At 42.4% G+C, this 14152-nt stretch overlaps 1 protein-coding gene across 2 annotated transcripts; it reads right to left on the bottom strand.

The window, feature by feature from the left end:
* Positions 1–387: 387 nt before the first annotated feature.
* On the bottom strand, positions 388–12885 carry ppp1r21 (protein phosphatase 1, regulatory subunit 21). Of its 2 annotated transcripts, none has more exons than XM_041947201.1 (22): positions 12230–12885; positions 10895–10963; positions 10337–10483; positions 10034–10135; positions 9763–9927; positions 9607–9665; positions 9186–9280; positions 8883–8935; positions 8272–8421; positions 8025–8126; positions 7834–7922; positions 7607–7743; positions 7364–7456; positions 6666–6793; positions 5875–6024; positions 5438–5530; positions 4290–4544; positions 3844–3879; positions 3583–3699; positions 2809–2907; positions 2591–2719; positions 388–1947 (listed from the first exon to the last, which is right to left on the bottom strand). In XM_041947201.1, the coding sequence occupies exons 1-22, from the start codon at positions 12287–12289 to the stop codon at positions 1918–1920; spliced, it is 2358 nt and encodes a 785-aa protein (XP_041803135.1). In that variant the 5' UTR covers positions 12290–12885; the 3' UTR covers positions 388–1917. The 2 variants fall into 2 exon arrangements, with proteins under 2 accessions (XP_041803135.1, XP_041803136.1); XM_041947202.1 differs by having other exon boundaries at positions 10367–10483.
* Positions 12886–14152: the final 1267 nt, after the last annotated feature.

Here is a 14152-nt window from a genome sequence, read left to right as displayed (position 1 = left end):
ACCACCAAATATTTGTTTTGTTAGAATTTCTATTTTTCACTATTTCTGGTCTGAAGCCCTTGAGTGCGCCAACAAGCAGTGTTATTACTACTTTGACCTCTGAAGTAGTGTACCAAGAGTACATGAAAGCAGCATGAATTCATCTAAATGACGTTTTCCCTTCCAAAACAAAATGACGGCATCAAACAGTAATCTTCTCATATGTCCAGTTAAATGGTGCTGCCTCATTTCCCAGTGGTTAGGGCGTGTTACAAGCTGTTTTTTTTCTCCAAATCATAGGCAATTTAAAATCCCAGTCTCCTCCAACTCCCTGAAACGCAGCACGAAAAGCCTAGTCAGAGGAGTTGAAGATCATTAATAACAAAGTGACTCTAAATACATGAAGCATTTAAATGAACAAGCTTTTTATTGTGTTTCACATATTTTTTATGTGCTTTTGAACAGGTTACATTGTGAGAGTACAAGTATTATTATTTTTTTCATCAGTTTAGGGCGTGTTGGCAAATCTTTGAGGCCAAAGGTTTGCTGGCAGGTGTAGACTGGCAAACAGAAAGCTTGAATGAACTGCTCATAACCACTGCTGGGCTTCCCCCCTTTTACCTCATGTCAGTACAAGCCAAAGAGGTTCTATTTTACTGTAAACTTAAACTGCACTCGGCCATGACTCATGAATCAGGTTGTCAAAGCACCAGTTACAATATGGGCCAAGCCCTCTATGCTTTTGTGTGTCTCTGATAATTAAACCTTATCGGAGACACAGAAAAACTAGCTGCAGATTCAGTTTTCCACAAGTTGTGGAAAATAAAGATTTGTAACATCTGAATAAATGCCTTTTTTCAATATATATATTTTTTAGAAATTATACAGTACAATTATATCATGATTTCAAATGAGTGTATATTCACATTAACCCTTTTTGCCCATACATATTACAACATGAATTAAGAGACTGCTGTGCCACATCAGGCTTCTGAGTGCACATCCACACTTACTTTGGTGATAAAAATAACTACTGTTACAGAGTAACTTCACAGAGACTGACACCATTTTACAAGCTCCGACTTGTTCATCCTACCCTTTTCGTCTAAGTAAACACAGTTAATCAGTGCTTCAAGGCAGACATCTTTTTTTTCTCCACTCCCAGAGGACTGAAAATTTTCCAAAATGAGGAATGAATTCAAGTGTGTTGTTCATTCAGGTTTTAAAGCCCTTCTTTACAGAAGCTTGTGACATATGCATGTGTTATACGGGGTATTTATGCTGCATGTAGACACAGAGGCCCTTGGAACCACTTGCACAAATCATCTTAAATTTGACCCTAAAAAAAAAAATCTAAGTGTAAAACAATACTCACATGTTGTAAAGCCTGGTGCCACAGTCACACAATTAGACAACACCCTGCCACACCAACATTTGCTCTGTTGGCCTGCTCCCACAGATAACGATAAGAATGAAAGGTTTCATTTGCTCTCACACGTCAAGCAGGAAAAATATGCACACTGATCAACAGGGTTTGGTCTTCAAGTCTTGACTTCAGTGATCACTGCCAACTGTTTATATTCCTCCGTCCCTTTTGGGGAAAAGCTGCTTCTCTCCCACCCTGCTTCGGCCAAAAGGTCAAGCAGCAGCTTCCGGTACGGTTTCAGAAAGCATTTTAAGCAGATCACGTTATAACTGGTGCTGAGACAAGGAAAGGGAAAAAAGGAGGCTTCTTCAGTCAAACACGTTCAAGCCTCCTTACAGTTCACTTGTATTTCCACTGCCCGAGAGTGGAATCTGAGGCTGATGTAGCCGGTCCTGTTGTTTGGTGACAGTGTTGGTGTTGGTACCAGGTTGCTGCTGGGAGGCTCCACAGTCCAGATCTTCTCTCAAGGTGCCCTTTGTGCAGCCAAATGGAGCCAGAGTCATGAGTCAGCTCTAGCGTCCTTTGTTCTTTTTGGCATTTCCCTAAAGGAAACAGAAAACGTACAAGCTCAGTTCAGAAAAGAATTTAAATCAAGTCGCATCACAAAATGAAACGTACTGGGTTGTATTGAAGTTAAGTTGAGATAGCGCAGATTTGTTTTGCATTCTGATTTAAAATCTTAAAACATGCTGAGGCTGGTCTCTGGCCTTCCAGAGAAAATCACCACCTTTAACTCACGAACATGTTCCGTCCTGCAACTTCCCAGCACACAGCCACCTGTGTGCGGACACGCAGGAACATGCATGCTTAAAGCAGGCCTCTCCATCTCTGCGGCTTTAACTTAATGACTTTTTCAGATGGTTCCAGCAGGTGCTTTTACCATCAGGCCCGGCAGCGACCACAACACCACAGGCGACCTCCCAGTTCACCTCGTAACTGACAGAAACTTTATACCGTCCCATTACACCACCAAACCTAAACTGATCCTTCACACTCCCTGAAGCCACTGGATTTTTACCACTACTCTGTAGTGACGGAGCTTTTAGATGTATTTATAAAGAGACTGACAGGATGTGACAACTGAAACAAACCTGAGAGGGAAGCAAACATTTCAAAAGGCAAAATTTTGACAGCAACTTGAATAAAAAAGGATAAAAGCAGACACAACAGAAATCAGAGTTGTACCTTGCTGCCCAGTTTGAGCGTGTCGATTTCCTCCCTCTGCTTGCTCAAAGTCTCGTTCATACTACACAGGTGGTCGCTCATCATGCTGAGCTGGTCTTCATAGCTCCTCTTTGTCGTAGCCAGCTCATCCTGTATGAGAGACACCACAGTTTTAATGTGAATGTCGTGAGATTTGAGCTAATGTCTGTACTTAGACAGGAAGCTCTTTGGTAATCTACCTGCAAGCGTGTGATGTTCTGATTAGCCAGTTTGACCTCCTCGCTCAAAGTCTCCCGTGATTTTTCTGCGATGGCTAATCTCTTGGCCAAAGCTCGACACTAGAAAGGGAAAAAGGAAAAGTAAACAACTGCAGTCCCCTGGTGGGTTTCATGCATGCCTAGCACTCTACAGATCTTTTTCAAAAGCTGCAATAAAGGGAGATATTCTTTTGAGTAATGGGTATATTTGAGAACAGCGCCAAAGGTAAATACACAGTTTGAAAAAGTGACAGTTTAATACCTGAGACACTGACTCAACATCGGGTGCATCCCTGTTGCTACGATACAAAATGAGGATGACTGACACACCAGTTAGTCACAATGTGACAGTTTGTCACTTAGACAAATATCTCCATTCAGATCAAGCCTCACAGTTAAGCTAAAAATATAAAGTGTCACTTTCTCAATAAAAAAAAAGGCAACACATGGTAATAATGGGACTCAAGAACTATTTCCAAAGTACAAAGAGGAAAGAACAGAGAAACAAGGTTAACTTCTGGTTCAGTGTCTACACTCTCTGTTCTCAAGCAAATTAAAGACGCAGACAAAAATAGTTGCGGAATGATTTTAGGAAGGAACACAGGAGGGAACAGGGCAAGTGACTGTTCTGCACTAAGAGTTTCCATATCTCTTCCCAGATGACATGCAAAGCTAGAGAGACTGCGTGCTGTGAAAAGGTCAGTTCTCTGCTACAAGAAGCAGTTAGTGAGATAAACATTCTAGTAAGAGGTTCACCTCTGAGTGAAAGTGCACAGCTTTGCTGTCTGAAATCTGGAGCTGGGTGGTGAGCTCTCCCACTCTGGCCATGTAGTGAGTCTTTATCAGCTGCTCTCTGGACTCCTCGTCTCCCACCTGCGAGCACAGACACAACATCCAGCTAGATAAAATGTTTTTTTCCTTCTGAGAAACGTTATGTTTGCAAATGTTTTTTATTAATTTAGCTCATAAAGGAGCTCTTCCTTTAAATATGTTAATTTAAGTTGTTGGACAACTCACATGCTCAACTGTAGGTGTTGTGCACAACATGCCAACCTGCAGACAGCAAGACAAAAGAGAGAAGCGTGTTAGGAAACTTCCATTATAGATCAGATGCTATAAAATCCACTTCAAGCACAGACAGGCCTCTGACACAGCTAGGACAAACTAGCCGTGCGAGAGATAAAAGCTAGCACACAAGTCGTACAGGGACGAACTGCTCTGTATCGTGACTGCACTGTGAACTCTGCACCGACTTGCATAAACAACAGTATTCTTCTTTTCTGCCACATCAGCACATTGGAAGTCTGAGTTTTATTAAGCAAAAACTTGCTTAGTGTGGGAGCTACAAGAAAAGAACGATAATACTCCCTTTGTTGAAGCAAATCAGACACCAGTGCCATGGGCAGAAAATTTCCTCTGCAAGCGAAAACTAACAAGCACAGCAGCCAATCGGGGGACCGTACCAGACTGGTGCACAGCGTTGTCTCTTTCCCTGCAGCTTTCTGCTCATTCTCTGCCTCCTCATGGCTCTGTGAGAGTGTGCTGGCTGCAGCTGCTTGCGAGTTTGGACTTCCCCCTAGAGCTGCCGCGAGCTGCGCTTCCAGGTCCGCAATGCGCTGGTTCTCCTTTTCCAACCGCACCTTCCCCAGCTGGGCCTCAAGGAGCCAGTGCTCCTTCTCCTGCTCCAGCCGAGCGATCTTCTCCTGGCTCTGCTGCACCTGCAGGAAGCCAACGGGGAGAGGAGAGGAGCGGACAGTGAGCTTGCGGGACGAGGGCTGAGCAATGATTGGGGGAAGTGAAAGGGCAGCAGCATTTTGGAAGAAATGGTGAAACTGTATAACAAAGCAGTTTGCAAATAATACAATCTTTGGGTATTTTTAAAGCACATTTTTAAATCTGATCAATGGAATTAAAATGACAGAAACATTGTGAAGTCTTTAAATTGTTCCTTCCAAAACATGGAGGCTCGAGAGGTAAAAGCTCAATGAGTTTTATGTTTATACATGAATTTTATGAGTTTGTACTGGTAATAGTAAAATTGATACTGAAGTGACAAATTGAAGCAGGTTGATGTGGACCAATGGACGCATTCACAAAAGAAAAGAGAAATAAAATGCTTTGAACTTGCTTAGGACACAAGAAGCACAGGCTCACTGGCCAAGCTTTTCACACCCTGTCCCTAAAGAGCAACACTGCAGCTCATGTGCTGTATTATTCTAAGACTGAGATTTCTGCTCGTGTTAAATAAGTCTTGTACTTTTATGACCAACTTTTAAATATTGTCCCGTTTTCCTGAGAAACCATCGATGCTGTTGTTCTGCTGTTTTCAGTTTTACTTGACTTCCAGTTTGCTTTTTAATCTTACTGTGACTCAAAGAACACAAAGCCACAATCAGCATGTGGAACTATTTTTGACGTTATCTCTGTGTTATTATGTTCCTGTTAGCTTGACTCATACAAGGTTACACTGTCCACAGGTCAATGAGTGCCTGGCTGTTGCTCTTGGCCAGATGTGACCTCTTTAAAAAACCATTAGCAAAATTTTGAAGTTACTCAATTCTGAACCAACAGAAATGGTTCACAGAGGGAGTTTTTGCGCTGAGTGTCATACCTGCTGAGTGAGACCTTCTCTGCTCTCAGTCGAGCTGGTAAGTATACGACGATTTGACAGGGCTTCTCTGTATGGAACAGACTGTGGCCTAGGCTGAATGAAGAAACAAAAGAAGACATATAGCAGTCATTTATCAAAAAAAAATGTATATAATATCTACTATTATCTTGATTTGTATGGCACTATTCTTAATAACAACCTTTCCATGGAAAAGGAAAAGCAGATAATAAAAGCTAAGTCAAAACAAGAAATTGAATCATAAAACAAAAAGGGAAATAAACATATAAAATAGCAAAAGTGGAGAGATAAAACCAGATAAAACATAAAAATTATATAAGAATGTTCCAAAGTCTTAGGGGGTTAGCAGCAAAGGCTTGGTCACCATTTGTCATGAGCCGCAACCTGGAAATAACCAGCAGATTTAAGCCTACACTAACCTTTTTGACAGCATGCATATAGGCAGCTGCTTTCTTTTTGTTGGCCAGCATACTCTCTGCTTGCAAAGGGTTGAGAGCTGCTGTGCTGCCTCTTGGACTGTAGCCTGATGATGTGAAGAAGTCCAAGTTGTTGCTGAAGAAAGTGGCAATCTGGGAAAAAAAAGCAAACATGTGACATAATGTCTCATATCATTCACACCAAAAAGAGCATGCAGCCTCCTTTCCTAAAGAAACGCTAATTAATACCTGCATTCCTCAATGATAATACTCATCTTTCTGTTTAGCCTCAAATTAACTGATGTGTTTACAGCACAGAGATGATTACACCACCAAGTGTCCAGGATGATAAATGTCTGAGCATTTGAGCCTTCTGCCTGCAGAGATGATCACACTCAAAATGCAGCTCTCTCCACGCATCATGTGCCAGCGCGCTACTCAACGCTGCAACCCACCGGACTGTGCATCCCATCAGCAGACACATCTCAGCCAACGGTTCGCTTGATTCACAAAGAGAAATCATTTATCCCTTTGCTCTGACTGGGGAGCAGCTGTACAAACTGTGACTTGGACAGTATCTTTGAACATTTAACCGCTGCCCACCTGAGTCCTTCCGTTCTGTGCTATCACATTAGTAGGAAATTACCAACGTGATCCAGTTGCAGTGAAAACTCAAAGGCACTCACTATTAAGCTTTTTTTTTACGCATTAGAGACAGCAAATAACAAGTGCTGTTCGAACATATGATATAGGAAATATAAAGCTGGCTGCTGCCTGCCCCCTGTTGGTCATACCTTGGCGGTGCCACTGGTCAGAGAGCCCAAAGATCCAAGCAGGCACTCTGACGTGGTACACAGCTTCTGGGTGACGGTGGGGAGCTCCTGCTCCAAGCTAGCCTTCTGGTTGTAGTGCTTTGACATCTCTGGACACACAGAGAGGGAACAGAACAGAGAGGCATTTACAGCATCAACTGGCTTTGCGTCTTCAGCTTCACCAGCTAAATATGACATGTTAATCATCTTTTGAGATCAAATGGCGGCTGTCAGGTGACACTCCCTTACTTATTGGTATGTAAATGATGTGTAACAGATTTTCCAGAATTATATATTATAAAACTGCAGGCCTTTTAGTGTATATATAGCCACAGTCACTGCCCCCACAAGAACCAAGATAAACAGAGAAAGGCATTCATTTCATAAAGACATTTCCTCTCAGTTAAATGTGGCAGCCACACACACAACTCTGCTCTGCCAGCCAGCACTAAATCATACTTCCATTTGACGTTGCAGTGAGACAGACGCTACGTTGAAGCCTCTGGATATTTACTCTTCAAAAACCGAGCTGGTGGGTATTGTTGCGAAAACAAAAGAGAGTCTGACTTTTATGAATGGCAGCAGCAACCAGGTGGTTGCTTGAGGGAATCATGCTGCTGCGTCACGCTGCTTGTCAATGGCTCCGGGTCTGGAAAGAAAAGGTTCACGGTGCTGCTCACCTTTAATGGCATCGTGAAGACTGTGTAGGCAGGCAGCCAGCTGGGTGAAGACAGCTGAGGTGCTGCTCTGTGGCACGGCATCCTGACGAACACCTGAGACACGTTGCATATGTTTGTAAAACAAGCACGTTGTATCACTCCACAGAAGCATTATAATACACAGAAATTTTAGGTCTAGCTATAAAACACTTCAGCTGTATCAGCTCATCTGTGACATGTGCATTTCTGCCTTTGTTAACATACTGGGTAAGGCCAAAATGTTGATGTAGCTGTGCAGCTTCTCAAACACGGATGTTACTCTCTTCATGTCACTCTGCAGCTCCTGGTTTTTTGCAGTAAGGGCAGCAGTACAAAGAGGTGCTTCGCACTCTTCTTCCAGGCTGAAAGGAGAAGATAGCCATCAATACAGTGTACTCCACTGGATTTCTCTACCACACACACGCAGGCACGCACGCACACACAGCGCTGACCTTTTCAGCTGGTAGGGAAGAATCTTTTGCAGAAAGTGGGTGTATGAGGAGAAATTATCAGCGAAGCTCTTCAGCTTGACCACAGTCTCCTTCAATTCAAGAGAGATGAAAAAAGAAACATAATAAGTGGCTGATTATCAGCGGGCATCATGAACAAGCCCACACAATGCCCCTGTCCAAAAAACACTCACCAGTACTGTGACCGTGTCCTCTGTGATGCTTTGGTGTAACTGCAGGAAGCTGTCCTCCAGGGGGCGCACATAGGCCGCGTTCTCATGTAGATACTGAGAAAACTAGACGGAGACAGGTATTTAAGCGTGTACACTGAATGTTACACATTCTACATGTCAAACCACTTCTACTGTCTTTTATAGTTCACGTTTATGTACATGTGTAATTTAACAGGCAGTTTGTGTTTCTCGTGTGTGGATGCTTCACCTTCTGGTTCAGAGGGGAGATGGGTTCAATGGAGGAGTCCCGGGGATAGATGTGCACTCTCTGTTCTGTATATGAGTGGAAGTTCAACAGAGCAGCCACAAGGTCCTGAATAAAGCTCAGCGCCTGACCTGCCACGTCCCGGGCCTTGAGCTACAACCACAGAAAGAACACACAAGCCACACACTCAACGCTATAGTCATGTCTAAAACAAACAAACAACCAAAAAAAAACCAAGCTCAGCTGTCTGAACTAATCCGTGATATTTGGTATGTATTTCTGCCAAATGATTCACTGATTAGTCAGTCAAAACAACATTAATCAGCAACTATTTTTATAATTGATTTTAAAGTCATTATTAAGCAAAACTAACAAACTTTCTGAAGTTCCACCTTCTGAATTGTGCAGATTTGCTTCGTTTCTTTGTGTTACATATAGTAATTTGAGTGTCTTTGGGTTTTGGACTGCTGGTTTTGGCAAAACAACAACGCATTTGAAGACATCACCTAAGGAGAATGTAAAAGGCCCTTTTAACTATCTTCTGAAACTCTACTGACCAGCTGAATAATCGAGAAAATAACTGGCAGATTAATCGGTCTGGTGTTTTCACTCACCTGGTGCCTTCGATTGTGTGGTGGCACGTTTAGGCTGTTGTAGTCGCTAAATTCTGCAGGGTGGGAGAAAAAAGCAGTGAAACCAGGGCAGAACCTCAGTCCCTGCACTGAACTGTATTGACACAACAAACACAGCTTAAAAGCCTCTTGTCTCCTTGTGTGCAATATTAGTTTGGTGTAGCATTACACTATTTACTCCTAGCAGAAAGTTATGGTATCAGTGACAGACATAAATGTTCTCAAACGGATGTCTACTCTGTAGCAGATCGTCTTTGTCCATGTGGCTCAGTGCCAGATACTCACTGGTGTCGTTGAAGGGCACTTTCTCCTGGATCACACTGCTGCTTTGTTTCACCTGTCTGTTCAGCTCTGACTGGCACCGCCTCAACTGCTGCTGACTGCACAGAAAGGGCAAAAAAGATTAATGGGTGAAATTGTGCATTTTACTTGGTCAATAAAAACAACCAAAGTAGATAAATATGTATATTTCCACGGTTTATGTCAAAAGTACTTTAGCTACAAACTGTGAGTCTAAATGGAGTTACAGAATCATAATCCAGTTCTCTCAAATTAAGAATTTACCTGAACTCTGCTTTAATTGTATATAGTATGGGGATCTACAACCATCTAAAGAAGTTATCGGTATATACACATCATTAGGCCTTCTGACACCACACTGGTGGATTTGATTATTCTCAAACTGTGAATAAATTGGAGGACGTACCACTCTTCTGTTCGCATTCTGCACTCCTTTGCTTCCCTCTCCAGGGTCTGTGCTTTCACCTATGAAAAAGAAAAACACACACATTTTAACAAACTTCAAACAGAACGTGTGCATCATGTTCTCCATCCTCCTCCTGCTGCTGCTGCCTATTCTCACCTCTAAACGTGCTTTGTCACTCTGCAGCCGCTCGATTGTGTCCATGTACTTAGCTGTGAGTCCGTCCACGACAGCCTGGTGCTGCTCAGAGTCTTTCTCCAGCTCCTGTAGTCGGGCCTTCAGCTCAGCCTCCTGCCTCCTGTGCTGCTCGTCTGCCTCGTAGAACTAATGAGAATACAGCAGAAAGCTGAGATATCACCTGGCCTACCCAGTACATTAACTGGATATACAGAACAAAACAGATCAATGTAGGCACAACGTGGCTGCTTACTTGGATATGAAGTCGCTCGTTCTCTTCAATCTTTTTCTGCAGGTCCTCATCAAAAACGCTCTGGGTCTCCAGGCCATGCTGTGAGGGGGAGTCTCCTTTATTCTGGAGGAGGTCGAGGTAAAACAGGGGTTACTCACAATCTTCTAGCTCTACAAACATTAGTGTTTAATTGACAAAATGTCATAATCACTCTTAAAAAACGTATGTTTCTGTTATCAGATTAATTTCTGATGCAATACACGATACATCCTGTTCCCTCTACCCAACCACGCAGCCACTTCCTTGATCACCCCACATGATCACCTTCCCCTTTTTGCCCTTGGCTTCACTAACAGCTAGCTCCTCTTGCAGCAGCTCCACCCTCTTGGCCAGCTGTTGGTTCCTAAAGCTGAGACTGTCCATCTCCTGCTCCTGCTTCCTCAGGCTCTGGTCCCTCTGCTTCAGCTGCTCCTGTTGACGATAATGACAAACACGTGTCAGACATCTTCTTACAAACCAAAGCATTAAAAAAGCACTGCCTTTAAATTGGGATAATGCTGATCTATGCATTGCTGCAGAATTTGGAGTTTTGATTGAAAAAGAAAGTTTACCTGGCAAATACTGTGGTTGTCAATGTGCACCTTCATTCTAACTCATGGCAACATTGCAACAAGTACTGGTCAGATTAGGTGATCATCTGGATTTGTCTAGTTAATATGAAAACACTTGTCCATTAGAAACTTGATGAACTGATGTAATGTGAATTCCAAAAAAAGCTTGATAGTTGTGGCTTTATTATGTAGCCTGCATCAGGCTTGAAACTGTACATTGCAGCTGCATCTCTGACCAAGATGATTATTCCTGTTCTGTACGTCACTGTACCTTTAGGGAGCAAGAGCTGGCCTGTTCATCCACAACTGCCTTCTTCAGCACCTGATTCTGGGCACGGAGCTGTGAAAACACACAGGGGAAGAATTTGAGGCATAAAACAATAAATAAAACATAAAACATCATCAGTGGTCAGGATGGAGATGCAAAGGCAGTTTTCAAATAAAGAACAATGCAGAATGTATGCAATAGATGAATTCACAGCCTTTACACAAACAATCTCTGGCACGTGCTTGTGTGTGGTTGCTGTTTTTCCATTCTATTCTGGATGATATGAAGGCTCAATAAAATATGTAAAGACTCAATGCAGGACTGAATGGCTAGTGGTGTTGAAACACATAGATAATTAAGAACCACAGCAGTATGTGCGACAGTTACAGAGTCAGCACTTCCTCAGCAGGATATGGTGCTTGGCTAACAGGGAGATCAGAGTTGAACAGGAAACAGCACACACTCCCCGTGCTGTCAGCTGACACAGAAACAAAGGGCGCACACAGCTCACAAGAGAAAACACAGACACAGAAGCTTTACTGTCACTTATTGACAAACCGACCCTTAAAAATGCTAGCAACACATGAATACAGCATGATGATGACAACTTAAAATGTAGAAGCTCATTATTCTCTGTTATGATCCCATTATTACATGGCCTAACCATGGAGCCAACTGACAACATTCAAGCAAAATCACACATAACAATTACAATCCTATAACAACCTGAAATATCTGGTATTGTACAATATTATAATACCAATATCAAATCAGTATAAACTAAGTTCTTTAGTTATTAGGTTCACCTCTGCATTAAATCCAACCTTCAAGGCAGTTATAATGTACACAAGGTATTTCTAAAAATAATCACTATAATAATGTTAACCTTTAATAAAAGGAGGAGACAAAACAAGTGCCTGAATAACAAAATACAGATAATTTGCACCATAACCACAGCCTTCAAAATCAACACTATCTGAATCAACAGCACTCTACAACAATATAACTTTACTGCAGGGCTACTGTTTTAACTAACGTTAGGGTGCATCAGTTTCAGATCAGTGTGTCTCTTTGCACTGACAGGAGGTCTGCGTGCTTAGCTTCAAATATGGAATCCACTCCAGTAAATTCCAGTAACGATACATGTGTAAATATGTTTGCGTGGTATTTGTCATTGCTCACAAATACGTACTCATACAATATCAAATGATAACGTTAGCTAACGCCAATGACACGTTGGGTACTTATGTGTTCCACCCTTGTCAATAACTAAGTAGCGCTATGACAACTAACTTTACTTTCTAAACATTAAATAAGCGAACACAGACGATGTTTTACCTTGGAGTACTCCTGTGCCAGCTTGCTGTATTTTGTTTGCAGGTCTGTAACGTTAGCCATTGTCACTGGAAACGTTATCCTGTCGCTAATAGTTGATGCTAGAAAACTGTTATCCTAGCCAGCCCGGCTAGCTGATGGCTGCCTAGTTAGCTTGCTTGAGACCGTTCCTCCCACTGCCAACTGCTTGAAATGTTGACGTTGGACACCGAGCTGTAACCTGGCTAACTCAGGTTAGCTAGCTCCTGTTATTACTATCTACTTCAAGGCGGCTTGTTCTAATACTTGGTAACAATGACCTCGAATACATATTGACAGCGGATCGATTATGAGCACCGGACAAAGAACTGCTTGCTGGTCATCTGATTTACGATAATTTCTAAAGCCGGATGTTATTCCGACTTGACAGCAACGCTTTTTTTAAGTTAGCACTATTAGCGGCGATAGCCTGCTAGCTAGCTTGCTAGCTAACTAGCCAACTAGCTGTGTAGCATAACAAATCCCGACACCGACACATAACACATGTATCACATGTTATGTGGCAGCAGCAGTGTAACCCGCTGCTTCCGCAAATCGTATTAAAGAGTGGGCGTAGCTTCTGCTAAGCTAGTGAAACAGACTTGTCAATCCATTCATCTGGAGGTATACTTTCATTTTCTAACCCGCAAAATCCCCCTCTAATGAGATCCGACCAGAGACGTAAGCAGAGGTCAAAGTTCAAAAATCTGAAAAAGTGGTGAGCTGGTGTAAACAGGGCGCCGTCTAGCGTTTGAAGGTCTCGAAAAACTAGATAGATAGATAGATAGATAGATAGATAGATAGATAGATAGATAGATAGATAGATAGATAGATAGATGCGAGGATCAGAATAATCACAGATTAATATGGGGAAAATCAAATAGAAGAAAAAAATGTGAAAAGTGTACACTTTGTGATTTTAAACTTGTGATATACTGTTCCCTAATATCTACTGTGATATATTGCACCTATTGGCTTGTTCCAGTGACCACAGTAAGGTCTGAATAAGATGTTAGTATGACAGGAAATAGAGACACTATTATCATAACATCTTTTCCTCTTCTTTTAGCTCAGCCTAATGCAGTTTACAATTAAGTGCTGTACGTCACTGACAAATGATTTACTGTTGAGTTTGAGTGTTGCATCGGTTGCACTAACAAAAACAAGGTCAGAAATCACAAGCGGGTTGTGGCGCTGTGAAAGATAGCCTCTGTGATTTCCCCTTAAAACGCACATGACCTCATTTGGACAAGAAGTGAAATGACATGTTGCTAATGCAGCCATCACTGCTCAAATCCTACACGATTAATTTCAACTAATCCATCATAATCTGCTCATATTTTCGTAGTATTACCATTTCTTTAAAGAAACATAACTGTGGGCTTCTTATTCTATCAGCTTTTAAATGTTGAAACATGCAAAATAATCACAAAAAGGGATTTTCTTGAATGTTTTGTACCAATCAAAGGCATTTCCTCTGCTGCTGTTTCACTATTCCTGATCTTAAATGCATACAGGCAAAACACAAACTCTCTAACACGCACACCACAGCCAGTGGCTCCAGCATTGTCTGGTTGCCTGGCAACTGTCGGCGTGGCGTGGTTGCTAGGGCCGTGTGGGAGGGGGGGAGGTGATGCTGCTCTGATTTCCAGCTGAATTGAGGCAGTCAGTAGGGAGAAGCCCCCCCTCCCAGTCGACACACAGGACTCTATTGAACAATAGAGCTGTGCCAATGGGCCTGAGGCTAGTCAGACAAGCCCTTGTTCAGGGTCACACTGTGTTCATCCCACAGTCCTCCATGACTAATTAACTTACAGCGAAGAGTGTCGTTAGGACATCTGATGATGCATCCATCACTGGCACAGCCCTGGAATTTACATTAATGTGAGGTGCATTTCTGGCAGCCTG

Source organism: Chelmon rostratus, chromosome 11 (assembly GCF_017976325.1).
Source record: "Chelmon rostratus isolate fCheRos1 chromosome 11, fCheRos1.pri, whole genome shotgun sequence".
Lineage (NCBI taxonomy): Eukaryota > Metazoa > Chordata > Actinopteri > Chaetodontiformes > Chaetodontidae > Chelmon > Chelmon rostratus.
This window is presented reverse-complemented; position numbering and strand designations above follow the sequence as displayed.